Source organism: Dreissena polymorpha, chromosome 2, assembly GCF_020536995.1.
Source record: "Dreissena polymorpha isolate Duluth1 chromosome 2, UMN_Dpol_1.0, whole genome shotgun sequence".
NCBI classification, from domain to species: Eukaryota; Metazoa; Mollusca; class Bivalvia; order Myida; family Dreissenidae; genus Dreissena; species Dreissena polymorpha.
Window position 1 is genome coordinate 108,196,954 of NC_068356.1, and position 27,467 is coordinate 108,224,420.

At 37.3% G+C, this 27,467-nt stretch overlaps 1 protein-coding gene across 1 annotated transcript in view; it reads left to right on the plus strand.

Annotated features, from left to right (window-relative positions):
• The first annotated feature begins 248 nt into the window (after window positions 1–248).
• The window catches only part of LOC127868406 (regulator of G-protein signaling 6-like), a 66,010-nt gene continuing 38,791 nt past the window's right edge, over window positions 249–27,467 (plus strand). The window contains exons 1-7 of the mRNA XM_052410174.1: window positions 249–415; window positions 9,999–10,095; window positions 13,455–13,615; window positions 13,898–13,949; window positions 14,382–14,446; window positions 16,700–16,776; window positions 19,673–19,754. Coding sequence (XP_052266134.1) covers window positions 362–415; window positions 9,999–10,095; window positions 13,455–13,615; window positions 13,898–13,949; window positions 14,382–14,446; window positions 16,700–16,776; window positions 19,673–19,754 — 588 coding nt within the window. The 5' untranslated portion in view covers window positions 249–361. The remainder of the gene's footprint in view (window positions 416–9,998; window positions 10,096–13,454; window positions 13,616–13,897; window positions 13,950–14,381; window positions 14,447–16,699; window positions 16,777–19,672; window positions 19,755–27,467) is intronic.

Below are 27,467 nucleotides of genomic sequence, written 5' to 3' on the forward strand. Positions count from 1 at the left end.
CCTGTTTTCTTCTACTCAAGTAGTTTACCATGTTTCCTCCTATATTATATGCCTTTAAAGTTTGTTTATGAGCCTTGTGTGTGCGACTGTGTTGAAGGCTTATATTATCTCATATGATACTACAATTATGTCACCAAACATATTTCTGTATATACCGTTATTGATTCGGGTTTTGAGCAAATGTGACCGTTTGTAAGCTCCGATCGCTCACGGAATTTTCCGAACAATTATGCTAAAAAACGATTGGTCAATGACCTAAGCGACATTGGCTGCGGAGGCTGATAGGCAATTAATATCTGTGTTCGAACATGGATTAATTCCATGAAAATGACATCGCTGCAGCTGTCACATCTAAGAGAAAATGATGACATTGAAGCATCTTGATAGTAAACCACGGCATTTAGTGTTTTCAAAGGTTAGTCTATGTATTAATATCTGCGATGTAGCAAAATGCAGACAACTCTTCAGTCACTCGACCTTTCATTGATATACATTCTTAGTTTTATTTACTATACCACTAACTAAATAACCAACAGTTTTTGAGACATTTTTCAAACTTGATGGTGATGATTAAACACATAGAAATCACATCCTTGTGATTTTTATTAAAACAGATGATTGCAACCATTAATTTCCTTACATAGAACTTGTTTCAATAGTTGCAATAATCCAACTCCCAGCTTGTCATTGACCCTCCGGGTCACTAGGAGTTGCAACTGGTAACAACATTTTTTTTTCAGGTCAAGATCTTAACATATGGTCTTGTGTCATCATTTGGGGGTAAAATTGTCCGCATACACAGCATACTTTAATCCTATTGTAATGCAAAGTACTCATAACAGATACAAATTCGAGAAGGGCCTCCAGGGGTTTTTTTTAGAGAAAGGGGAAGACGCTGGACGCTGGGTGAAAGGGGAAAAAAGAGTGCGAAAGAGACATATTAGGGGAAAAAATAAAAACTGTTCATTTCAATGTCTATAACTCATCAAAAGAGGCTTGTCTCCGTCCTTTTTGTTCTTAAACACATTTAACACGTATTAAAGTCAAAGTCCTTAATTAAGTTGCAGGTGTAGATCTAATTATGGGAAATGTTTTCAACTATATTTCTGTACTGGGGCCGGGGGACGATGTCAATTTTGTGATTTCAATTTCATGATGAATGGGTTGACGATCTTGATCTGCTACAGTATTGGAAGGGAAAGGAGCAGCAGCTGCCGATTGTCTACTTTCACTTCCACAATGTTCGATGTTGATTACCTCAGAATCCTGATGGGTTATAACGGTTTTCGATGATTCTTTCTTAAAAAATGCCTCGATGCGTTCAGTATCTTCCAATTCCGAATGTTTTATTTTGTTTGTGTAAGAACGCCAATTGTGAGACATTTTTTTCTGTTTTCACGTTTATATCTTGGCTTGCACATAGCCCGGATGAAAATTCGACTGGTTTCTGGTATTTATTGACGAAACACCCTTCTCGCGCAAGACCGGTATCCAGTTAAATAGTCACATGATTATTACGATTAGTTGCCCAGTTTACATAACGTTATTTAAGAGCTATATTTAGAATAACTGGGATTCCCAGATTTTTTGTGTTCGTCTGGAGAGAGAGAGAAAGATCGTTGTACATGGTGCAAATTGGATAATTGTCGAATGCCCAAAGGAAAAATAAACATTTCTTTGAGAGAAAATATTATATTTTGGTGAAAAATGATATTTTTGGTGGGGAAATTGTATTTTGAGGGGAAAAATTCTGGTAGGGGAAGACGCCGAATATCGGCGTCACTTTCTTAGTAAAAAAAACCCCTGGCCTCCAAAGGAAACTACCCTTACAACATTTTACGATCACAACATTGACAAACATATTACATAGCCGCGCCCGTCTGGTGAAGGAAATGTGCAGATTTTAAACATTGTTTTGGCTATTTCTATGGGAACGAGGTCAGAATAACGGACAATTTATATCATATTCATTTTTTTTTCCTCATGATTTTTGTCTTATCGGCTCTGGAAATTCTCGCGTTACAAATGTGAACAGATTTCCGGCACGTGCGTTCAAATGTTGCTTAGAAGTTTACGTCATAAAAAAGTACATGATCTTATAAGGCTGCATGAAGTTATAGGAATCAGTATTTTTTTTCATTCAAAATAGGGTCCGGTAACCGGACCCATTCCCAATGGAAAAAAGTATATATGTTTCCCAAATGGGAGCTAAAAATTCCCAATGGAACCAAAAAAAAAAAATTTTTTCTTTAGATCAATATTTTGTTCATCTCCTATCCATATAAGATCAACCTTAGTAAATATAATACTAGGCACACTTCAGTGCTCCAGCTAGAATTTGAAAAGGGCAGGGTGGCTTTTTTGTCAAAAGGGCACTTTCGACGCGCAGTATTTTGTGAAAAGGGCACTTTCGACGCGCAGTATTTTGTGAAAAGGGCACGTTCGAGCGCGTGGGTGTTTCTGGAATGCTTTTATTTGCATGTTAATTTATATGTTATAAATAATTGTATTATTCCCATTATTATTAAACCATTCCAATATAATGTCTACAATGAGGATTAAACTTATTACAATGTAATAAGAGATTTATGAATTATCATATGTAAAAAAAAAAAAAAAAAAAATTTTTTTTTTTTTTTTTTGAGGGGGGGGGGGGGGCAGGGCGGAGGTTCGGGGGGGCAGGGCGGAGGTTCGGGAGGGCAGGGCGCGGCGCCCTTCGATTTAGGCCTAGCTGGAGCACTGACACTTGTATCCTCAATTTTGAAGAATTTGTTAGCAAAACAACAACAACAATAATTTCCCAATTTTAGTCAAAACGCCGCGAATTTTCCCAATCCAAAGGCACCCGGCCCCATTCCCAAAATGGTGAAAAAAACACTGGGAATAGAGGATAATTTGTAAGTGTGTGTCCCAAAACTTTAACCTTGGTCATAACTTGTGCAATATTGAAGATAGCAACTTGATATTTGGCATGCATGTGTATCTCATGGAGCTGCACATTTTGAGCGGTGGAAGGACAAGGTCATCCTTCAAGGTCAAAGGATATATATATGGGGGGTGGCATAGTGTTTCACAAACACATCACTTGTTTTAACCTAACCCAATGTGTCTCAGACATGCAAATACCATTCCCCAAAAATATCCCTGTAACCGATCTATGTGATTATGTAATTTTACATTCTCAAGTGGTTACATACATCTCAAATAACTCAATGGATGCTGTCCATTAAAAAGTTGTGCAAAAAATCAAACTAAAACATGCTTTTCATGTTTTCTTCAAACATTTCAATAGATATACAAACTGCTGTTACACACCTACTGTTACTATTCCACTACTCTGTAAATCAGCAACAGCCCTTTCTGCCTGCAAGATAAAAGTATGTGGAAAAACAAACATTGCATATGATATGAATGTTAATGATTACAAAATTATTTTTTTGCAACTTTGCTTTTATCAATGTGTAATGCACACATTCTTTTTACAATTGCAATTTTGGGGAATAGAGGCGCATTATTAATGGTAAAGAACAGTTTCTTTGTAGTACGCACTAAACATTTGTAAATGGTTGTGATCGCTTTTTGTCCGTCGTCTGTTGTGCGTTGTGCCGCGTCAACATTTGCCTTGTTAACTCTCTAGAGGCCACATTTATTGTCTAATCTTCATGAAATTTGGTCAGAAGATTGGTTTCAATGATATCTTGGATGAGTTCGAAAATGGTTACGTTTGCTTGAAAAACATGGCTGCCAAGGGGCGGGGCATTTTTCCTTATATGGCTATAGTAAAATCTTGTTAACACTCTAGAGGCCACATTTATTTTCCGATCTTCATAAAACTTGGTCAGAAGATTCATCCCAAAAATATCTTGGACAAGTTCGAAAATGATGCCAGTTGGTTGAAAAACATGGCCGCCAGGTGGCAGGGCATTTTTCCTAATATGGCTGTAGTAAAACCTTGTTAACACTCTAGAGGCCACATTTATTTTCTGATCTTCATGAAACTTGCTCAGAAGATTAATTTTGTCCCACTGATATCTTGGATGAGTTCAAAAATGGTAACCTTTGCTTGAAAAACATGGCTGCCAAGGGGCGGGGCATTTTTCCATATATGGCTATATATGGCTATAGTAAAATCATGTTAACACTCTAGAGGCCACATTTATTTCCAATCTTAATGAAACTTGGTCAGAAGATTCAGCCCAATAATATCTTGGATGAGTTCGAAAATGATGCCGGTTGGTTGAAAAACATGGCCACCAGGGGGCGGGGCATTTTTCCTTATATGGCTATAGTAAAATCTTGTTAACACTCTAGAGGCCACATTTATTGTCCAATCTTGATGAAATATGGTCAGAAGATTTGTCTGAATGATATCTTAGATGAGTTCGAAAATGGTTACGTTTGCATGAAAAACATGGCCACCAAGGGGCGGGGCATTTTTCCTTATATGGCTATATACAGTACACTCCACGCGTTTTCCCCAAAAAACGCGCTCCCTCCGCGGGTTTTTTCTGCTAGCGAGTGTTCACGCGGCGTTGGAAGAGCGAGGTGAACTCGATAAAACGCTCATCGTTACGCCGCGTTCGCTAATTCCCGCGGCGTGTATTACTTTAGGCTAGTCGGTAAATGCAGACACTTTCCGTTCTTATCAGTGATCGCCGCGCAACGCCGCGTTAGCAGTGTGCTACTGGGCATGCCAAAAAATAAAAACATTGTTATAATAAATTGTTTAAATACTGTAGTACATGTTTAAAAAAGATAATTGTATAGAAAATTAATACGTATAAAAATTATGTTTTTTAAATCACAGGTACGTCTACGATATGAATTAGTCTAATATAATACATTTGACAAATTAATATTTAAATCATAACACATACGACACAAGAATAAATGTTCCGTAAAATTTTCAAATGAGAGTAATAATTCGTAATCCGAAACACACTACGATTTTTAATTGTTAACACGACGTTTACAAATGCTTCCAATATACAGTCATGTATATTTCCCGACAAAAGCGCGCGAAAATTATGCTGCAATGTACAAGGTCAAGGTACAATGTATACTCCTGCAAAGCGTGCGTGTATTGATTTTTTTATACAAACTTTGTAGCGCAGAGAACATTGAATTTTGTTGATTTCGGTTAAAAGTTTCTTTGGTATTTATTAACGAAATTATATCGCGAAAAAGTTGATATTTCCTCTAAAATAATTTCAAATCGAACACGTCGAATCTTTATCGTTACGGTATTTTAGTAGAGTAATTATTTTAACACTAATTGTATAGTAAACTGATTAAAGAAGACATCTGGGCGGAACTGGATTTTAAGTGTTTGACGTTATGAAAACACGCAAAGCTTGTCTACTGACCTATTGTGTAGACTGCTGTCTGCGGTGTTTTGACAAAAGGGATTAACATGTGTGAATGTCACTCTGCCGATTTGGTCCATAATTACTGGTAAACATTGTTTAGAATGTCGACGCAACAAGAATACAACTGTGAATATTAAATGCAATTATCAACTCAATAGTTACCACCTTTTAGCAATCAATGGAATAACCTACAAACAAAGAGAAAATCAATGCATTAGCGAGCAGAGAATTGACTTTGTTCCGACAATTAAAACCATTCCTTATGCATTCGTTGAACGTGTTTACTTGAGTAAGTTATGCCTGTAGACAGGAAGCGGCTTTTCTTTGATTACGTCAAACTGTCAATTCACACAGATTTGCGAGATTTTTAGGGTCCTTGGTCATTTGTATACATGTTCAGTATAGAAAATCACCTGCTAACATGAAAACTTTGGATTAAATTATCAAAATAAAAACAATGTTGCAAACTGTGTTTATATTAATTGGTAAGTATTAGTTAAAAGACGACGTTTTGTGTGTCGTAAATCAACGAGTTTTCTATACAACAACAACTACTTCTTCAACCACGTCGGGATCGATCTATCTTGATTGTTTTTTTTTATTGTAAATATTATACTACATGTACATGTATGTACTTGTAATAAATGTAATTTTATTTGAAAATCAGGAAGTCAAACAAAATTAAATTGATCGTTATCTCGTAAAACGCGGAGTTTCCCCCGCGTTGCCAACGCCGAGGGCCGCCGCGTTGACTTATCAGTTTTGCCGATCGTTAACCGCCGCGTCCAAAATCATGCAAACGCCGCGTATAGCGGGATTTTCTTAATCTCCCTCCAGGTCGAAACCCGCGGAGTATGGAGGGAAATTGGGGAAAACGCGTGGAGTGTACTGTAAGGCTATAGTAAAATCTTGTTAACACTCTAGAGGCCACATTTATAGTCCGATCTTCATGAAACTTGGTCAGAAGATCCATCCTAATAATATCTTGGACGAGTTCAAAAATGATGCCGGTTGGTTGAAAAACATGGCCACTAAGGGGGCGGGGCTATTTTCCTTATATGGCTATAGTAAAACCTTGTTAACACTCTAGAGGTCACATTTATTTTCGGATCATCATGAAACTTGGTCAGAAGATTTGTCCCAATGATATCCTGGATGAGTTCGAAAATGGTTTTGGTTGCTTTAAAAACATGGCAACAAGGGGCGGGGCATTTTTCCTTATATGGCTATATATGGCTATAGTAAAACCTTGTTAACACTCTAGAGGCCACATTTAGTGTCCAATCTTAATGAAATTTTGTCAGAAGATTGGTGTCAATGATATCTTGGATGAGTTCGAAAATAATAATGTTTGCTTGAAAAAAATCCTTATATGGCTACAGTAAAATCTTGTTACTGTAAAAACCCAGTCATAAGTCTACCTGCTCATAAGTCGGGGGGTAAAAAATGATACAAAAATCGGAGATTTTGAATATGTCCAAGTCATAAGTCGAGTCAGAAATTGTCCGTCCACGAATTTCATAAACAGACGCCATTTTAAATGTACGGGAAGTTTTTATTCTATACATAGACCATGACGTCAGTATAGCCCTGTGTTACGTAGACATAGCGGACATGTGTATTATGTACTTTGTTTAATATAATCAATACAATATTTATTTAGGAAATCGAAAATAATATATAAAAATATAGACAAGCAAATCATTATTCACCACAAATTCAACAACATAGGATACATGAATGTATATACATGTACATCGTAATTTACAACGACATACGAAACACCAAACTCGCGTTCAGCAGAACTATTATTATTTGATTGCTCTGCAAATTCTATCACAGGTATTTTAAATGCATTGTAATACGCATGGCGTTTGCGTTTTCCAGGCATTTTCACAAATCAAATGTGTTAGTCAAATTAATAATTTATTATAAAGTTTGCACTAAATTGTCCATGCTAGTAATAATCCACAAACTTATAATCCGATGACACACTGTGATCACTGTAATCAAATCTTTGTACTTTTAATCTGACTATCAAAACAATTGATTTCTTCCTCGGTAAAACATGTTTTTATAACAATGATTTACATAACCAATAGACCGCTAACTCCACCTTTGTTCTACATAACAGTTTCAAAGGCCGAGCTATGCATGTGCTAAAACATAATTAAACGATTACCAGTGAATAACAAACTCGCGATTGGTTAAACATGTCGCTTCAAAAATTAAAGGAATCTTATTTTACTGTATCGGTGAGAAGAGTGATGTTTTATGGCTTCTTGACAGGAAGCGGCTTTCCTTTGATGACGTCAAACTGTCAATTCACACAGGTTGCCAATTCTCGCTCGACTTTAAAAATGACTTGATCTTTTGTTTACACGTTCAGTTGTAAAAAAATACCTGCTAACATGAAAACTTTGGATTAAATTATGAAAATAAAAACAAGGGAAATTTTGCGGCAAACTGTGGTTATATTAATTGGTAAGTATCATTTAAAAGACGACATTTCGTGTGTCCTATTTCAACAAGTTTTCTATACAACAACAACAACAACTTTAACCATTACTGCGGCAGTGATTTTAAAAAAAAAAAATTCTTACAGCCTGTGCTTTTTGGATTGGGAAAATTAGCGCGATAAACCATGAAATTGGGAAAAATAGCGCGATAAACCATGAAATTGGGAAACATTATAATTATGATTATAAGAACAGAATTAAAATTATTTAAGTATGTTTGACAGCATTTTTATATTATTAAGTGCTAATTTAATGTGTTCTTACAATGAAGACAATGTTAAGTTAATATCCTTCCACATTCATATTGAACTTGCAATAATCTATATAGATTCTTAAATATACCATTTAATCATAACCTCTTTAACAGTAAGAATTTAATTCAGTATTCTTTTAAATTAAATATCATATGGTGAAAACATTAACAAATATTTAAAAAAAAAACGCTTTAGTGGTCTTGCTATGTCAATGATGTATTAAATGGAGTTAAAATAATTTATTTCATTTCTTTACCTTTCGACATCTTGCACTTCAATGCTATTTCAGTAAACTGTAAAGCGTGACAAACATAATAAAGCAGAATATACAAATGAATCTGATTTTACACAGATCCACTAACATATAAATCATATCATGTTTGTCTCTTTCCATTTTCGAACGATACTCATCGTAAATGCATTAACTTTGTGAGTAACGGTAGACTAACTCCAATTTCCCAACACTGATTTCCGTGATGCACATTCACTGTGAAGATTTGTAATAAATATTTGTTGTTTTTATCTCAAACTTTGAATTTTGCGTTAATTGACACACGCATTAAATTATTCTGTAATAACCATATGATATCCGTTGTTAATTTGAATGTTATTTATCATTTTCGCCGCTCATCGCAAATTTCTCGTCTGCTTGCCGCCATCTTGGGCGCGTGTAAAAACAGGCGTTTACAATCTGGATACATCGATTATCGTTGGTATCCTCCGCAATATAGAGAGAGATGTGGATAGCAACGTAAAATCGTATTCGGCTAAAGTCGCGAAAAATACGTAAGACAGTTGTTGTTCAGCGACGACTCGGCAACTCGATCGGCACTCGTTCGAAATTATTGCTAAATTACATTGTAATCTTATTGGCTTTATTGGGAAAATTTTGTCTTTTTTTGGGATATTTTAATCAAATTTTTGGGAAAAAACGTCATTTTTTGCAATTGGGAAGCAGCCGAATATCGGCTGTAATTTCTGGCAAAAAAAATCACTGTGCGGGGATCGATCTAGGTAGAATGTCATCTTTTTTTTTCATGGACGACCTCATAAGTCGAGACTGTAAATTTAATCTAATTTTTGAGGAAAAAAATCTCGACTTATGACTGGATTTTAACGGTAACACTCTAGAGACCACATTTACTGTCAGATCTTCATGAAACTTGGTCAGAAGATTCATCTGATAATATCTTGGACGAGTTAAAACTTTGTTAACACTCTATAGGCCACATTTATTTTCCGATCTTCGTAAAACTTGGTATTATTGGTATTGTCCCAATAATATCTTGTTATCTCAGGTGAGCGACTTTGGGCCTTTCAGGCCCTCTTGTTTTATAGAAATTATAAAATATCATTAAAAACTGATCAAACTGTTTTCAACTGTTTGGGAGCTTGTATCACAAATGATTGAGACTCATTGGTGTTCTCCCAAGACTTTTTCAAATCTCAGTGTTTCATCTTGGTAGTCAAGGCATTCTTCTTCCAATTCAATGTCATTCGACATTATGCATAGTTGACTTCATCCTTAAAAGATATGAAACATGTGTCAATTATCTGATTAACCCTCACAAAGATTAAGCGAACATAATATACAAGAGTTATCTTTCTTATGCCAAATTTATAATGAAATCTGCCCGTCAGCCAGAAGGATATTTAAATTGAAAATGCTTTTTCTGACTAAAAACATCGTACATTCACGAATGGACCAGCAGTTTTCCAGAAGACTGTTTACTATGTTTTGTAATTAATGACAGCTTTAATATTGATGATCCAACTATAAGTACATCTCTCGATTAGTTATTTTAACATGAGGATCAGATCATTTACATTTTGTTTTGGTGTTTTCTGTTTTACAGTTTGAGAAGCTTATAGCTTTTATGAATGACCAGAAAACTGGAATAACTTTGCGAGAAAAGAAAAATTTCCTGACAACTGTTCACGATTCGTTTACTGGTGAGTATTGGTGCTTAAAACGTCATGAGCTATATAAACTGAGTATCAATCATAAGAGTAATTTTTACTTGATGAGCATTTTTACTAGAAAATTTATGTATACCGGTACCTTATAATCTGTCTGAGTGTGCAAATCGTTTGTTGTAACCTAAATAATTCAAGGTCAAAGGTAAAAAACTGTAAGATCCTATCCATAAATTCTTAAAGTAATGTTAAGCTCAGATATGTAAAGCTTTTGTGGTCAGCTTTTGTCATCCACATTTACCCTGTTAACACTCTAGAGGACACATTTATTGTTCAATTCATTAAACTTGGTCTGCACATGTGTTCCAATTATATATTGTCCATGTTCAAAACTTGGTCCTGTGTTTTCAAAAAAAGGTCACAAGGCCAAATTTGTGTTAAAGCTTGATTGTTTGAGTCCAATCTTTATGAAACATGGTCCGAAGTTTTTTTCTTATGATTTATCAGCGCAGTCTTATATTTCCGTAAAATTTGTAATTAAAGGTTTCAATGAAAAAAATTAAAATGAATTAATTGCATCATTTCATACTTTTCCATATTCAGCTCTACAAGTTGAGCCTTTATAAATACAATATTGAAAACACTTTCGTTCTCTATTTTAAACGCTAGTTGTGGTATTGTAACATTGATTTAATGAGATACAAAATGCTTGTTTTCATTTTTTGTGTCACAAAATATTTAATGTTAATTTTCCGCCACGATATGCCAACATTTACAAGCCAATGCGAGACTGGCTTTGGGTAGTGTCAGAAGAACGACATATTTATGAGCACTAAGTCTTGCTTATAAAGCTGCCAGAAGCCTATTTTGCGTTGGCTCGTAAATGTTTGGATACCATAGCAGGATATTCACATGGAATATATTGTACATGTAACAAAAAAATAAAAACTAGCATTTTGTATCATGTTAAATCTATGTTACCAAACCACATCTAGCGTTATAATTTTGGCTATTGTGATAAGGCACATTGATTTGTTATGTGTTAACTTTAGTTTTCGAAATATTGTACAAAATATTTGTTGATTTGGAGTGTTTCTGGGCTTTTAAAGTTTTTGTTTGCAACAGACAACACCTGTTTCCCGCTGATTTTTCCCAATCCAAGGGGCCCAAGCAACATTCACAAAACACTGATATATCTTGGCCAAGTTCAAAAAGCCCTTACCCTTTTGCCCTAGCCCTATGTGATAACTGGCAAATGTGGATATGTTCCCTCTCATTGCAGTAGTGTTTGTCACTAACAGCCATATATTGTAATAAGCGTGTGTCATAATTCTCTGTAATAAGGAAGTGCTTAAGCTGTCAAGTGCTAGATTGGTGAAGAATCCCTCAGTGCTTTCAGCAACCACTTCCTGCCACAAGATTGTCAAGGAAATTGTTTGAAGGGTCTTAAATGACCAGTCTATTGTTCCTTGGAGTTATCAATCTGTGATTGTTTTCCTTATTTCACAAAGTCTGCCAAGCACACCAATTGCCAAATATGGTTTATTTTTTTAGGCCCAAAGCTTTGCTAATTTAAATCAGACTGACCATTTGTCAAAGTAAGGTTGCAGTTTTTGTTGAAACCAGTTTCAGACAACTTGATTTAGTCATCATGGATGTCCAAACTTGTGCAAATGTTTTTTTAAGCCCCGGTAGGGTGGCATATAGCAGTTGAACTGTCCGTCAGTCAGTGTGTCTGTCCGTCCGTCCGAAAAAAAATTAACATTGGCCATAACTTTTTAAATATTGAAGATAGCACCTTGATATTTGGCATGCATGTATATCTCATGGAGCTGCACATTTTGAGTGGTACAATTTCAAGGTGAACATCATCCTTCAAGGTCAAGGGTCGAAAAAACAAAGTCAAGGGAAGTAATAAGCTTTAAATGGACATAGTTATCTGACCTGCCCACGTATATATTTTTGTTAAATAAATCAAAGCGGCGCAGTAGGCGGCATTGTGTTTCTGACAAACACATTGTGGTAAAAGGTCAAGGTCATCCTTTACGGTCTACGGTAAAAAATACAGATTTAAGGAAGTAATAAGCTTTAAAAAGGGAGAAAATTATTCAATATTGAACATAGCAACTTTATATATTTGGCATGCATGTGTATCTCATGGAGCTGCACATTTTGAGTGGTGAATCTACAGTCACGGTAGTGGCTTTTAATTATTTGCTACTAAAAATAGACATTTGTTACAGACAATTATTTTCAAGGGAAGTAATTTATATAATTATAAATCTCATTTTATATATTTCCTTACCAAGAGTTTAAGTTCTTTTCACAGTTACTGTACAGATTTATTATTTTGAAATAATTATTTATAACCCAAATGATTGATTTGTCAAAGTTTTTGTTTAAATGATATAATTATAATTTCTTTGATGTTCATTACATACCTGTTGACTTATGTCCATAGATACATGATCAAGTCTGGCTATGATCTCTTATAAACCACAGGCCTTGGTTGTCAGTGATGTCTGACATGGTCATAATTGACTGTGAGACCCTCCCCACCCCCCCCACCCCCCCACCCCCGGTTGGATTGGACAAAATTCAAGAGAAGTAATAACCTTTAAAGGGAGATGATTTCTATACCTGCCAAATGATAAATAGAAATTTTATTTCAATGCGGCGCAGAAGGGGGCATTGTGTTTCTGACAAACACATCTCTTGTTTGTCATGTATATGGCAATAAGTAATAGCTTGGCATACATTATAACCATGTAATAATTTGGAATGCTCAACTCTTGTATCCACAGCTTAAGATAAAGGTCATACTGAGAGGTCACAGAGCATGGCCCGAACTTATACTGCACAATTTGTTAAGCTGTTTTGAAATAAAATGCTACACCCCATCACCTTTTAGATACAACTTGTCTCACTGAACAATCATGTCACACTGAACAATCATGTCACACTGAACAATCATGTCACACTGAACAATCATGTCACACTGAACAATCATGTCACACTGAACAATCATGTCACACTGAACAATCATGTCACACTGAACAATCATGTCCCTAGCTTAAAGGTCATGGTCACAATTTAAGGTCAAAAGTTCAAGTATGGGGATAATTCAGCTTGTCTGAACTGTGACTTAATCATTGTTTAGGCATTTGTTTAATAACACTGTCACACTTACACGTCGAAAGTCAGGTATGGCCATAGAACAGCTTGTTTTTTACAGAGTGATATACATGATAATGTAATAAAAATTGTGAGGGTTAGATGTCAGAAATCAACTATTTGATGGCTTGTCCACGTTTAACCTTATAAAAGGCTTTATTGACACTTGTATCACATGGCAGTCTTGTTACAGACTTATGTGTGTTTGCTTGTACTTTCAGGGAATGATTTTATCAACTGGCTGACTGAACATGTGTGTGACAACGACCCCCTGGAGGCCGTACACCTGGCCACATTTCTGGTCATGTACGGATACATATTTCCCATTGACATGAAGTCTTTTGTAGCCAAGGATGAAAAATCTACATTCTATAAATTTCAGGTAAATTATTTGACCCATGACACAATTTTCATACCTTGGTTTGGGTTATTTTTGTCATGGATTTCTACAAAATATGACTGAAACAACCAGTGAATAAGAATGAAAAGTCAATCATACATGAAGCTTTGACTAGTGCATTTTTGTTTTGGCAAGTTGTTATTAAAACTGTATATTGTTATAATGTTAATTCGAGTGTTATTTTTTCCAATATTTAGTGTCTGCTTAAAATTTTGATAGCAGGTACAACAGAACAAACCTCAATATGGTACTTGACGATTTCAGAGTCCATACTATTGGCCATCAAAGAACATGAAGTTGTCCAATGAAAAATACAGTAAGTCACATTGTTTATGCCATCCGTCCATTCAGTATACTCTTTCAATAGCAATAGTGAACCAGTGTTTATTTAGTTCAAATTTTGGGCCTGTAGGGGGACACATTCCCAATTGAAAAACCTATATAGTTTTCCCACATGGGATCCAAAAATTCCCAATTGAAGGTTTAAAAAAATAAATAAATAAAACTACAAATAAATCTCAACCTTTAGATCATCTCCCATCAAGCTTTATAAGTTAAACCTTAGTCAATCTATTCACATCACTTCCTTAGTCAATCTATTCACATCACTTCCTTAGTTAATCTATTCACATCACTTTTATTCTCAATTTTTAAGCATTTGTTCATAAAAAGACAGCAATACTTATGTCCTAATTTAAGAGTTATTTGTTGTCCGTGTGTGTTCATTGTTAGATGTTTTGTCTTTCAGTAATATACCTGTTGAAGCGAAGCAAAAGAAATAAACAGAAACATGCTTTAGAAGAATATGAGCAGGTTTGTGGCAGTATTTGCTGTTTGATCTGGGTTATGGGGAAACCTTGCAATTTGCACAGGCTAAGCTAGGATGACATTCCCACCTAGAATGTATTTATGGTCAGATGAGAATGGGTTAAAACATAACATATTATAAAATCAGTGAGAATGACATTAAATAAACAAAGCTAAAAGCAAAATTATTGGCATGAATCACCTTTTTTAGCTAAATTTCTCAAGGGGTTGCACAGATGTTTCAAATGTAAAAATGTCTTGTATCTGGTAAACATTAATTGATATTCAATTAATGTTAACCACATACACTTTGGAATGGGGAGAATTTTTTCTGAAAAACTCTTAAATAAGTTCTGTTAGCTGACCTTATTATTCCTCAATAGTGCAATGAGATAATAGTGTCAGCTGACCTCATGTTATTGATTCGTCATGCACATAATGTAGAATTGGAGCACATTTGCTAATTAGCTGTTTTAAAGCAATTTGGTATATACATCTGGAGTGTGAGTCTTTCTGCTTTCAGCTTATTGCTTGCAATGTGATTAAACATTCTTGATAATAAAATTGCTTGAACCTGATGAGTTGCTAAGACTGACTACAGTACACGAGATGGGTTGGCTTTTTTTGTTGAACCCCGAGGAAACAGTTTGAAACCAATAATTTATATGTTATTCTAAAATAACACATCTATGTGACAGCCTCATGAACATTTAATTTTTCTTTAATTTAAAGCATAATCTAGTATCTCTGTTATCGTTTTTGAAAGTGTATGGATAGAGCACAGCAGTTTAGTATAAAACGGTTCCCAGTTTGATTACTGTGAAACCATTTATTTTCGTCGGCACAAAATTTCGCCCTTTTCATAAAAATGACTATTTCGTCCGCTCTTAAATTCGTCCATTTCTGGTTTTGAAAAAAAACAACGTCCGATTTGTTTGTAATACATGTAATACGCGGTTGCGAAAAAATCGTGCTGGGGAAAGAGAGGTGACACTTGGTAGTCACTTGCAGGAGGTGGGCCTTGTTTGGCATATGCCAATTAACAAGTCTGTTATTTTAGGTGATAGTAACTGTCCCTTATTATTTCATGTCATTGACACGTTCTTTGTTATGATAAGCGGATAAGTGGGACTGAATAATCGTTAACGAGTGTTTTAAACAACGAAGACAATTGCCAATTAGTATTTTCCATTACTATCACGGTCAAACTGATAACAATCTTTACCTTTATCGGCGCCAATTAGAGAAGGTGCGAACATTATGGGTTATAATTAGCGTAAGCAAATTATTTTGGTCATATTTAAAAAACAAAGGTACGGGTTTTTATGTATATGTACAAAAATAGTAGATGCAGTTAAAACCAAACAACCAAACACAAATCAAAATGTTCTTTATTAATTTGTAACAAAGCGCAGAATATATTTCAGTCAGGTGTTGATCACACATCGTCATATTTTAATTGCGTTTAATAGTATTGTCTTTAATCCGGATTCGCCGCGTGTAGGCTGTATAATCTGCAACACCCCTCAAAAACACAATACACACAATGGGTAATAAAGTTGTTAACAATTAGCGCTAATCAACACTATTATACCTAAACGAAGTCGACGCATTCGATACAGCCTTATTGCATTCGCGTTTTACAGGAAATGTCAGTTGTCAGTACACTGTATAATGAACACCCCTTTGTGTCAAAACCGGATTTAACTTGAGTGTGAATAGTCGACTGTTTCATGTTCTTTATATCAATACCATCTGTGTATATGTATTATAAGTATACCAGTCAACAAACAAGGTGCGCGCTTCCGCATATGGGTATTCGGACGTTCAAAAAAATAGACCTACGGTTTAGCGTTCACGCCGTCGAACGCATTAAGCAATATAACTCGTATTTTTCACTATTTCTTTATTTGCAAAAAATACTAGTGGCTTATAAATTACCTTGTAATCTTTTTTTCTCGCATTTTGCGAGTGTGCGAGTGTTAATTTCGAGTCTGTGTATATGCGTGGATTACGCTGGATTTAAATGCCTCATGCCTACGGTAATTCAGTCTTATTTGTTTCAAATATGGTACATGATTGTTCGTTAGGATCATGAATTCGTCCATCGGTCGAAGGACGAAAAAGGCGAAAATTAATGTCGGACGAATAATAATGGTTTCACAGTATCAGCCCTTGAAAACCTTGCCGATCTGTATATATAATTTGTTTTCATAAACTGTGACCTTTAAGTTATGAATTTTGTGTTGGCGTTTTCAGAATACACTGGCAAAGCTGCAGATTGTGTTCAGTGATAAGATGGGCTTTCTCACTAAGCAGGCGGAAGAACAAGTGAGGTAAGATCTAGGCTTCAAGTGAGGTAAGATCTAGGCTCAAGGTGAGGTAAGATCTAGTCTTCAAGTGAGGTAAGATCTAGGCTTTAAGTGTGGCAAGATCTAGGCTCCTGGTGAGGTAAGATCTAGGCTCCTGGTGAGGTAAGACCTAGGCTTCAAGTGATGTAAGATCAAGGCTCCAGGTGAGGTAAGATCTAGGCTCCAGGTGAGGTAAGATCTAGGCTCAATGTGAGGTAAGATCTAGGCTTCAAGCGAGGTAAGATCTAAGCTTCAAGTGTGGTACCATTTAGGCTTCAAGTGAGGTAAGATCTATGCTCCATGTGAGGTAAGATCAAGGCTCAATGTAAGGTAAGATCTAGGCGCCAGGTGAGCTAAGATCCAGGCTTCAGTAGAGGTAAAATCTAGGCCTGAAGTGAGGTAAGATCTAGGCTCCAGGTAAGGTAAGATACAGGCTTCAGTCGAGTAAAATCTAAGCTTCAAGTGAGGTAAGATCAAGGCTTCAGGTGAGGTAAGATCTAGGCTCAAGGTGAGGTAAGATCTAGGCTTCGAGTAAGGTAAGATCTAGGCTCAAGGTGATGTAAGATCTTGGCTTCAAGTGTGGTGAGATTTAGGCTTCAAGTGAGGTAAGATCTAGGCTCAAGGTGAAGTAAGATCTAGGCTTCAAGTGAGGTAAGATCTAGGCTCCTGGTGAGGTTAGATCTATGCTCCAAATGAGGTAAGATGCTTCAAGTGAGGTAAGATCTAGGTCTAGGGGAGGTAAGATCTAAGCTTCCAGTGAGGTAAGATCTAGGCTTCAAGTGAGGTAAAATCAAGGCTTCAGGTGAGGTAAAATCAAGGATCCAGGTGAGGTAAGATTGAGGCCCCAGGTGAGGTAAGATCTAGGCTCCTGGTGAGGTAAGGTCTAGGCTTCAAGTGAGGTAAGATCTAAGCTTCTGGTTAGGTAAGATCTAGGCTCCAGGTGAGGTAAGATCTAGGCTCCAAATGAGGTAAGATCTAGGCTTTGAGTGATGTAAGATCTAGGCTCAAGAGGATGGTAAGATCTATGCTTCAAGTGAGGAAGGATCTATGCTTCAAGTGATGCAAGATCTATGCTCCATGTGAGGTAAGATCTAGGCTCCTGGTGAGGTTAGATCAAGGCTCCAGCTGAGGTAAGATCTAGGCTTCAGGTGAGGTAAAATCTAGGCTTCAAGTGAGGTATGATCTATGCTCCTGGTGAGGAAAGATCTAGGCTTCAAGTGAGGTAGGATCTAGGCTTTAAGTAAGGTAAGATCTAGGCTTCAAGTCGGGTAGATCTAGGCTTCAAGTTAACTAAATTCTAGGCTGCAAGTGAGGTAAGATCAAGGCTGCAAGTGAGGTAAGATCATGGTTTAAGTGGGGTAAGATCTAGGCCTTAAGTGGCCTAAGATCTAGACTTCAAGTGGGCAAGATCTAGGCTTCAAGTTATGTAGGGTCTAGACTTTAATTGTGGTTAGATCTAGGCTTCAAGTTATGTAAGATCTAGGCTTTGGGTGAGATATCAAGTTTTCAAGTGAGGTAAGAATTAGGCTTCAAGTGATATGAGAATTAGGCTTAAAGTTATATGAGTATTAGGCTTCAAGTGAGGTTATATCAAGTTTTTACGTGAGGTAACATCCAGCTTTAGGTGAGGTAATATCTAGGATTCAACTGAGGTAAGGTTAAGGCTTCAAATGAGATAATTATGATGTTGGCCACAGGCAGGGTAAGATCTAGGCTTCTGGTGAGGTAAGATCTAGGCTTCAGATGAGGTACTATATAGGCTTCACATGAGGTAAGATCTAGGCTTCAAGTGAAGTAACATCTAGGCTTCAAGTTAGTTTAGATAGAGACTTCAAATGAGGTAAGCTCTAGGCTTCAAATGATGTTACATCTAGGCTTCAAATGAGGTAAGATTGAGACTTCGAATGAGGTAATAACTACGCTTCAAATGATGTGACATCTAGGCTTCAAATGAGTTGAAATCTCGGCTACAAGTAAGATCTCTGCTTTAAGTGATGTAAGATTTAGATTTCAAGTAAGGTAAATCTAGGCATTAGCGGAGGTAAGATTTAGGCTTCAAATGACAGTAGATCAAGGCTTCAAGTGAGGTGAGAATTAGGCTTCAAGTGACAGTAGATCTAGGCTTCAAGTGAGTGAAGATCTAGGCTTCAAATGTGGTGAGATATAGGCTTCAAGATTCAAGTAAGATGATCTAGGCTTCAAGTGAATTCAGATGAAGGCTCCAGGTAAGGTAAGATGTAGGCTTAAAGTGAGTTAAGATCTTCATGTGATGTAGGAACTTGGCTTCACATGAGGAAAGATCTTGGCTTCAAGTGAGGTAAGATCTTGGCTTCAAGTGAGGTAAGATCAAGGCTTCAAGTGAGGTCACATCAAGGCTTCAAGTGAGGTAGCATCAAGGCTTCAAATGAGGGTAACATCAAGGCTTCAAGTGAGGTTACATCAAGGCTTCAAGTGAGGTAATATCAAGGCTAGAAGTGAGGTAATAGCAAGGCTACAAGTGAGTTAAGATGTAGACTCCATGTTGTTATGCCCCCTGATATGCATTCAACATCGTAGTTAGCTTTCCTTCAATATGTCAAGTGCTGCCTCTGTCTCATCTTGTCTGGATTGTTACTCGATTGCTAGGCAGGCAATTTTAACCAGGTATGATCACCTGTAGGCTGTTTCAAGGTCACAATAAGATAACAAAGATCAGATATTGGCACGAGGAAGCTAGCTATCTTTGTCTTAACAATTTGTTTGGGCATCTTTGGTGTTGGTAACACATCAAGTAACGCAAATCTAAATTTCAGTATCAAGAAATGGTTTCTGACACACACAAAAACACATAAAAGATGATATCTTGACTATGATTATGATGGCTTTTGTTATGGGACTTCAGGCAGGTGAAGGACATGAAGCGTGCTGACAAGGTGGTCCATGACCTTCAGGAGAGGGCCTTCTGGCGAGTCTACAGGCCACCGGTAGGTACATGACATGCAACCAGGTTACAATCTTGTGAGGCAGTATGAGAGCCTTGCTCCGAGAAAACAGGGCTTAGTGCATGTGCAGAAAGTGTTGTCCCTGACCTGTGCAGTCCTCACATGCTAATCAGGGACGCGACTTTCTGTCGGAACTTGATATTTATTTAGAAGAAACTTCCTTTATCTGAAAAATACCACAAAAGTGGAAGGTGTAGCCCTGATTAGCATGTGGGGAGTATACGGGCTAATCTGGGACAATACTTTTTGCACATGCATTAGGCCAAATTTTCCCAGAACAAGGCTCTTTATTCTCCAGCAGAGAGGTGGTATACTTAGGTCACTCTGTATGTGGGTCAATCAGTCCGCATCAAATGTTATAAGTTTGTGCAGCAAATACTTATCTCAAGTTTTTACATTGAATGTTCACATATTTCATGACCATAAAGTGCAAATATACATTTTTGACAATGCTGCGAAGCAGTTCGTTTAAGTTATCATACCATGAAAAAAATTCTTCACAATGGGGACCTATGTAAAAGACCGTATTGGCATACCTCACTGATTATCATTGATAAAGGTATAGGAAGCTCAGCTATAAATAGGACAGCATATTCTGGGAAAAAGATTTAATAATAGTTTGAAAACGTTAATTTTAAATCAGTTATATTCAATCCATTGTATGTTTATAGATCAATAAAACAAGTATGCATTTTCTGTATTGTATTTGACATTTGTCGTGATTCAGTAAATAAATTGCGAATTGAAACGTGTATAATTAACTTTCAACGCGATCATGAGTGTAAAGAAAACGAATTATTTCGAACCTGCCATTTGTAAACGTTGTAGCGACTATGGTATTTAAACAGCATAATAGCCATTTGACATCTGTGAAACTCGCTCTTATGCGTGCTTTCTCATTTTGCATATTTAATAAACTTTTCAAACAGAAATTACAGAGCCACATCAGTGCACATACTATGTTTGATAATTCATTTGTTTGTTGGATATTGTTTGCTGTTTTAAACACATATAAGGTCATATCGCGGAGATTTAGTTAACCTTACCATGTGTTCATGGGCAAACTCATGTATTCAAGTGCTCTTACGACTATGTACTCATACCAACTTTCGGGAATCATTATGAAATTATTGCCGTACTTAACGAACAAACATGCCTAAGCTTATTGAATTAGAGAAAAAAACAATAATCAAAAGATAAAAATTATATGTTCATGCACATGGGCATGTGAAATCACGTCCGTACACACAGCATCATTAACTTAGGAAAGGAAACAAAGAAATATAGTTTGGTATGATATACATGTGAAATTAAAGAGAATGGTGTAATTAAAGAACATGTCAAGTTTTGAATTTATATGCTGAAACGTATTGTTATTACCCACAAACGTTTTACTGTAACATAACGTTTTTTTAAGATAAGTGGTACAGAAATTACATGTTGAATATCTTTTTAAAGATAGTTCTTGTTATATTTGATCGAAAATGTAACCCGCCTCCCAGTTTCGCTGAATGGATCAAGTTCCCCACGGGTACTTCTTCCACGTACCACCAATTTTGTTTTCGTACCCTGCATTTTTCGGACCCAATTTTTTTCGGACCCATTTTTTTTTCCATGCCCAAATGTTTGCTTGTACCAAAAAAAAATTTCGGACCCAATTTATTTTCCTACCCAAATTTGTTTTCGTAACCAAATCTTTTTTCGTACCCAATTTTTTTTTGCATAATTTTTGTACCCAAAATTTTCATACCCATTTTTTTTCCTACCCAAAATTTTCGTACCCACATACACAATTGTTGTTATGTAGATAAACTTAAATAGATGCTTTTATATCAATCCTCTTGAAAAGAATCGTCACACCAGTACTGTCAGTACTTTGATTTTAATCCCATTTGATCCATATATTCCCCTTATTAGCTCAGCTGTTTTCGGAGAAAACCGGAGCTATTGTCATAGCCAGCTCGTCGTCTGCCGTCCGCCGTAGGCGTCGTGCTAAAGCCTTAACATTGGCCATAACTTTCTAAATATTGAAGATAGCAACTTGATATATGGCATGCATGTGTATCTCATGGAGCTGCACATTTTGAGTGGTAAAATTTCAAGGTGAACATCATCCTTCAAGGTCTAGGGTCGAAAAAACAAAGTCAAGGTAGGTAATAAGCTTTAAATGGACATAGTTATCTGACCTGCCCACGTATATATTTTTAGCTCACCTGATTGCTCAGGTGAGCTTTTGTGACTGGTTTTTGTCCATCGTATGTCCGTCCGTCCGTTAACATTTGCTCGTAAACACTTTAGAGGCCACATTTCTTGTCCCATCTTCATGAAACTTGGTCAGAAGCTCTGTCCCAATGAAATCTCGGCTGAGTTCGAAACTGGGTTGTGCCGGGTCAAAAACTAGGTCACTAGGTCAAAAAAAGAAAAACCTTGTAAACACTGTAGAAGTCACATTTCATGCCCAATCCCCATGTTACTTTGTCAAAATGTTTGTCTTAATGATATCTTGGTTTAGTTTAAAAGTGGTTCCGATCCGTTGAAAAACATGGCCGCCAGTGGGCGGGGCAGTTTTCCTTATTTGGCTATAGAGAAACCTTGTAAACACTCTAGAAGTCACAATTTTTGCCCAATCATCATGAAAGTTGGTCAAAACTTTGGTTCAATTGATGCCTCGGACGAGTTTGAAAATGGTCAAGATCGGTGAAAAAACATGGCCGCCAGTGGGCGGGGCATTTTTCTCTATATGTATAGAGTGGCAGTTTTCCCTATTTGGCTATAGAGAAACCTTGTAAACACTCTAGAAGTCACAATTTGTGCCCAATCATCATGAAAGTTGGTAAAAACATTGGTTTTATTGATATCTCAGACGAGTTTGAAAATGGTTGGGATCGGTGAAAAAACATGGCCGCCAGTGTGCGGGGCATTTTTCTCTATATGTAAATAGTGAAAACGTGAACGCAGTAGGAGTCACACTTTTGGCCCAATTTTCATGAAATTGCTCAGAACATTAAATTTTGTTTCCTTGATACGAGAGTTGAGTTCAAAAATGGTTCCGGTCAGTTGAATAACATGACTGCTGGGAGGGGGGCAGTTTTCTCATTATGCCCCCCCCCCCCCCCCCCCCTTCGAAGAAGAGGGGTATATTGTTTTGCTGATGTCGGTCCGTCCGTCCACCAGATGGTTTCCGGATGATAACTCAAGAGCGCTTATGCCAAGGATCATGAAACTTCATAGGTACATTGGTCATGACTCGCAGATGACCCCTATTGATTTTCAGGTCACTAGGTCAAAGGTCAAGGTCACGATGACCCGAAATAGTAAAATGGTTTCCGGATGATAACTCAAGAACGCTTATGCCTAGGATCATGAAACTTCATAGATACATTGATCATGTCTCGCAGATGACCCCTATTGATTTTCAGGTCACTAGGTCAAAGGTCAAGGTCACGGTGTTCCAAAGCATTAAAATGGTTTCCGGATGATAACTCAAGAACGCTTATGCCTAGGATCATGAAACTTCATAGAAACATTGATCATGACTCGCAGATAACCCCTATTGATTTTCAGGTCACTAGGTCAAAGGTAAAGGTCGCGATGACCCGAAAAAATAGTAAAATGGTTTCTGGATGATAACTCAAGAACACTTAGGCCTAGGATCATGAAACTTCATGGGTACATTGATCATGACTCGCAGATGACCCCTATTGATTTTCAGGTCAAAGGTCAAGGTCACGGTGACCCGAAATAGTAAAATGGTTTCCAGATGATAACTCAAGAACGCTTTTGCCTAGGATCATGAAACTTTATAGGTACATTGATCATGACTCGAAGATGACCCCTATTGATTTTCAGGTCACTATGTCAAAGGTCAAGGTCACGGTGACCTGAAATAGTAAAATGGTTTCTGGATGATAACTCAAGAACGCTTATGCCTAGGATCATGAAACTTCATAGGTACAATGATCATGACTCGCAGATGACCCCTATTGATTTTCAGGTCACTAGGTCAAAGGTCACGGTGACGTGAAATAGTAAAATGGTTTCTGGATGATAACTCAAGAACGCTTATGTCTAGGTTCATGAAACTTCATAGGTATATTGATCATGACTTGCAGATGACCCCTATTGATTATCAGGTCACTAGGTCAAAGGTCAAGGTCAGAGTGCCAAAAAACGTATTCACACAATGGCTGTCAAGGTCACGATGACTCAACTTAGAAAAATGGTTTCCGGATGATAACTCAAGAATGCTTATGCCTAGGATCATGAAACTTCATAGGTACATTGATCATGACTCGCAGATGAAATAATGATTAAACTTGACCAGGTTGTTTGTCTGGACAATATCTAGGTCAAGTTTGACATTTGGTAAAGATTGAATGAACCGACTCCTCTCAGGTGAGCAAACTAGGGCCATCTTGACCCTCTTGTTGTTAAATAAATCAAAGCGGCACAGTAGGCGGCATTGTGTTTCTGACAAACACATTGTGGTAAAAGGTCAACGTCAAGATCATCCTCCAAGGTCTACGGTAAAAAATACACATTTAAGGGAAGTAATAAGCTTTAAAGGGAGATAATTATTCAATATTGAACATAGCCACTTTATATATTTGGCATGCATGTGTATCTCATGGAGCTGCACATTTTGAGTGGTGAATCTACAGTCACGGTAGTGGCTTTTAATTATTTGCTACTAAAAATAGAGATTTGTTGGAGACAATTATTTTATGATAAACAATAAATAACCAGAATATATGTGGATTGTATTTATTGCAATGTTGAAACTTATCGTACATTCAATAAATCATTGTATGTCAAAGTTATCAAAAGCCTGTGATAAGTATTGGCGTAAAGGCAGCAGTATGTGGCGCAAAACCCTGTGAGCACTTGGTGTGTTTAATAATAATTTCCTAGCTGTGATGGTTACTAATTTGGACTTGCACATAGCATAACCGCGTATGTATACCTGTGCCAGTGACCCACTATATAACCCTTTGGCAGCCACACTATATAACCCTCTGGCATACACCAACCTTTACTGGTAACCCATATATCTCACCAGTTATACCATTTGCCAGTAACCATGACACCACACGCTGGTAAACACAATAACACGCTGGCTCCTACTGCGGTGCCAGTAACCACCAAACTTTACCAACAGGGTGTAGTGCTGGGAAGATCTAATCTACCTGACCCCTGCAAGTCTGGGTAACCAATTAACCATGCAAGCAACCAACCAACCAAACCTCGCCCCGTGCAGTTAGCCTTTTGCTATAATGTTTACGTTAAGAGATGGGTTGTGAGCCCATGTGTCATTGCGGTGTTGTCCCGAAGGGTTGTGAGCCCATGTGTCATTGCGGTGTTGTCCCGAAGGAGCCCCAAACAATGGCAGCGGAGAGCTCAAAACCCCTAGAATATACTTGTTCATTTATAAATGAATACTGATTAACCAAAATGAGTGGAACTGAGAAATTCAACATCCTGTACTCACAGAATTTTACGCCACAAATAAATTGAAACAATTTATTCCCCAAAATTCTGATAGCAAACCCCCCCCCCCCCACAAAACAAAGGTCAATTGTTTATTCATATTAGTATACGTTATTCATAAGGTCTCATAGTGTAATTGCATAAAACTATATAAGCATGTATATCCGAATACAAGTCTTCTACGTGTCACTTATATTACTGTAAATATATACAATCACAACATACAATAAAGCATAAGCATACTACTAAAAGCTACCACTAGGAAGTATTGAGTTATAAGCGACTAGAGTATTAAATAAACATAAGAATCCTCATTCACTTATAATAAAATAAAAGGGAGCCAATCCCTGAATCCAAATTACAGAAACGGTAACGTAAAATACAGAGTTACCTCTCTGCGTTTTATACTGGTTTTGACTGCTCGTTATGGGCGCGACCGTCTGGGATGGATCACTAGTGACGTCACAGCTGTTAGCTGCTGTGCCCTAAATAAATCTTAAGGGTTATGGTCTAATGTACTTTTTGTATGTGTCTGAAGTTCATCTCCCAAGTTTCGCGATGACTTTGGGAGGATATCCTTTCCTTGCCAGATCCGTTGCGCGCCCAATTCTAAAGCTATGAGTGTTAAAGAAAGCGTTGCCGAATTCAGTGCGGCCGAGGCATTTTGCTAGTACCGCGTTAACCTGCTGTCTGGTAACTGGCATACCCCCTTTATGATAAAATGCTGCAAGACCTACCGGTGACATAGCCAGATAGTCGTGCATTCTCTGGACAGGACATATTGATTTCTCCAATTTGGGAATTTTGAGTGTGACCGCCGCGTTGTGTTAATGAGTTTTTGACTTTGCGATGCGGATTGAGATGTATGACTGGTCTAACAACAATTCAACGTCGGACGTTCTGATTTGGTTATACATTTCTGGTCGTTTAGGTGATACCAACTCGCTGATACGAAATAGCCCAAAATAGGTGTGGGAAAATATCACAGCAAGTAGAGTTGCCTCATACGAGTTGTAGCATATGTTTGGCAATTGTTGCATTACTTTGAAGAGGATTTCGGATGTGAACGGGCGTCTTCTGTCCTTGTTTATACCCATTGATCGCGAATAACCTTCTATAACCTTACTTAGCCTAAATTCTTCGGAAAAAGATTTGTGCCCTTGTACTTGTTGCCAATAGTTAATTCCTGCCAAGTAAGTTTTGACCGTGCGGGTCGCTAAGCCTTTCTCAAAACAGTATGCTATGAACCATAAGATAACCTGTTCAGGTACTGGTTGCATTTGGGATATATGGTAAAGATCGCAAAATGCGTTAAAGGCATTAACACCGGTTTCGTATGCTCCGCTAGTGTTTTGTGATATCGACTTTCTCATTAAAGAGAAGATATTCCAGAGGTACTCGGGTACCCTCTGTGGTTCCTCGTCTGCTTCTGGTGCCAAGTTTCTGAATTTTGCCATCTGAAATCGAGAAAGTGCGTTACATATTGTGTTTTTTGAACCTGGAACGTGGGATGCTCGGATTAAAATTTTGAATTCCAAACATTTGAGTGAAAGGGGACGCAACAGCGTCATAATTTTGTCCGATTTCGAAGACCATGAGTTAAGTACACCTACAACAGCGGCATTGTAGCAGTTGAACTGAATCTTTTTGTTGTGTATATTGCAATTGAAACCAATATAAGGGAAAAGCTCTAAGATCGTTATGTCGCTGGTATGTCCGTCTGTATGCCAGTCTACTGGCCACCTAGCTGCGCACCAGTGCAACTCAAAATGAATAAATACCAAAACCGAGCCCCACCCCCGCCGCGCTATCGGTGAAAATATTGACATCCTCATAAGACAGCCAAAACTGATCGTGAAACATTGATATCCCGTTGTAATTTGCAAAAAAACTGCAACCACATGCGCAAGTCCAGCTTAATATCTCGCCTGATTCTAATTCGATGGAAAGGCTTGGTTAAACTGCATGTCGCATTAATGAGCCGACGACAGAACGGTCTACCTGCTGGTAAAGCCCGACAACAAAAGTTAAGGGAACCTATGAGAGACTGTATATCGCGCAACCTTGCTTTTGTTTTTGACAGAATTTGGCTGATCTTTTCCGTCAATTCATGTATCTTTGCCATTGGTATGCTGACTTTTTTGTGCGCTATCTAACTCTTAGCCTAAGAATGTTAGAACCATCGTTGGACCTTCCGTTTTTTCAACT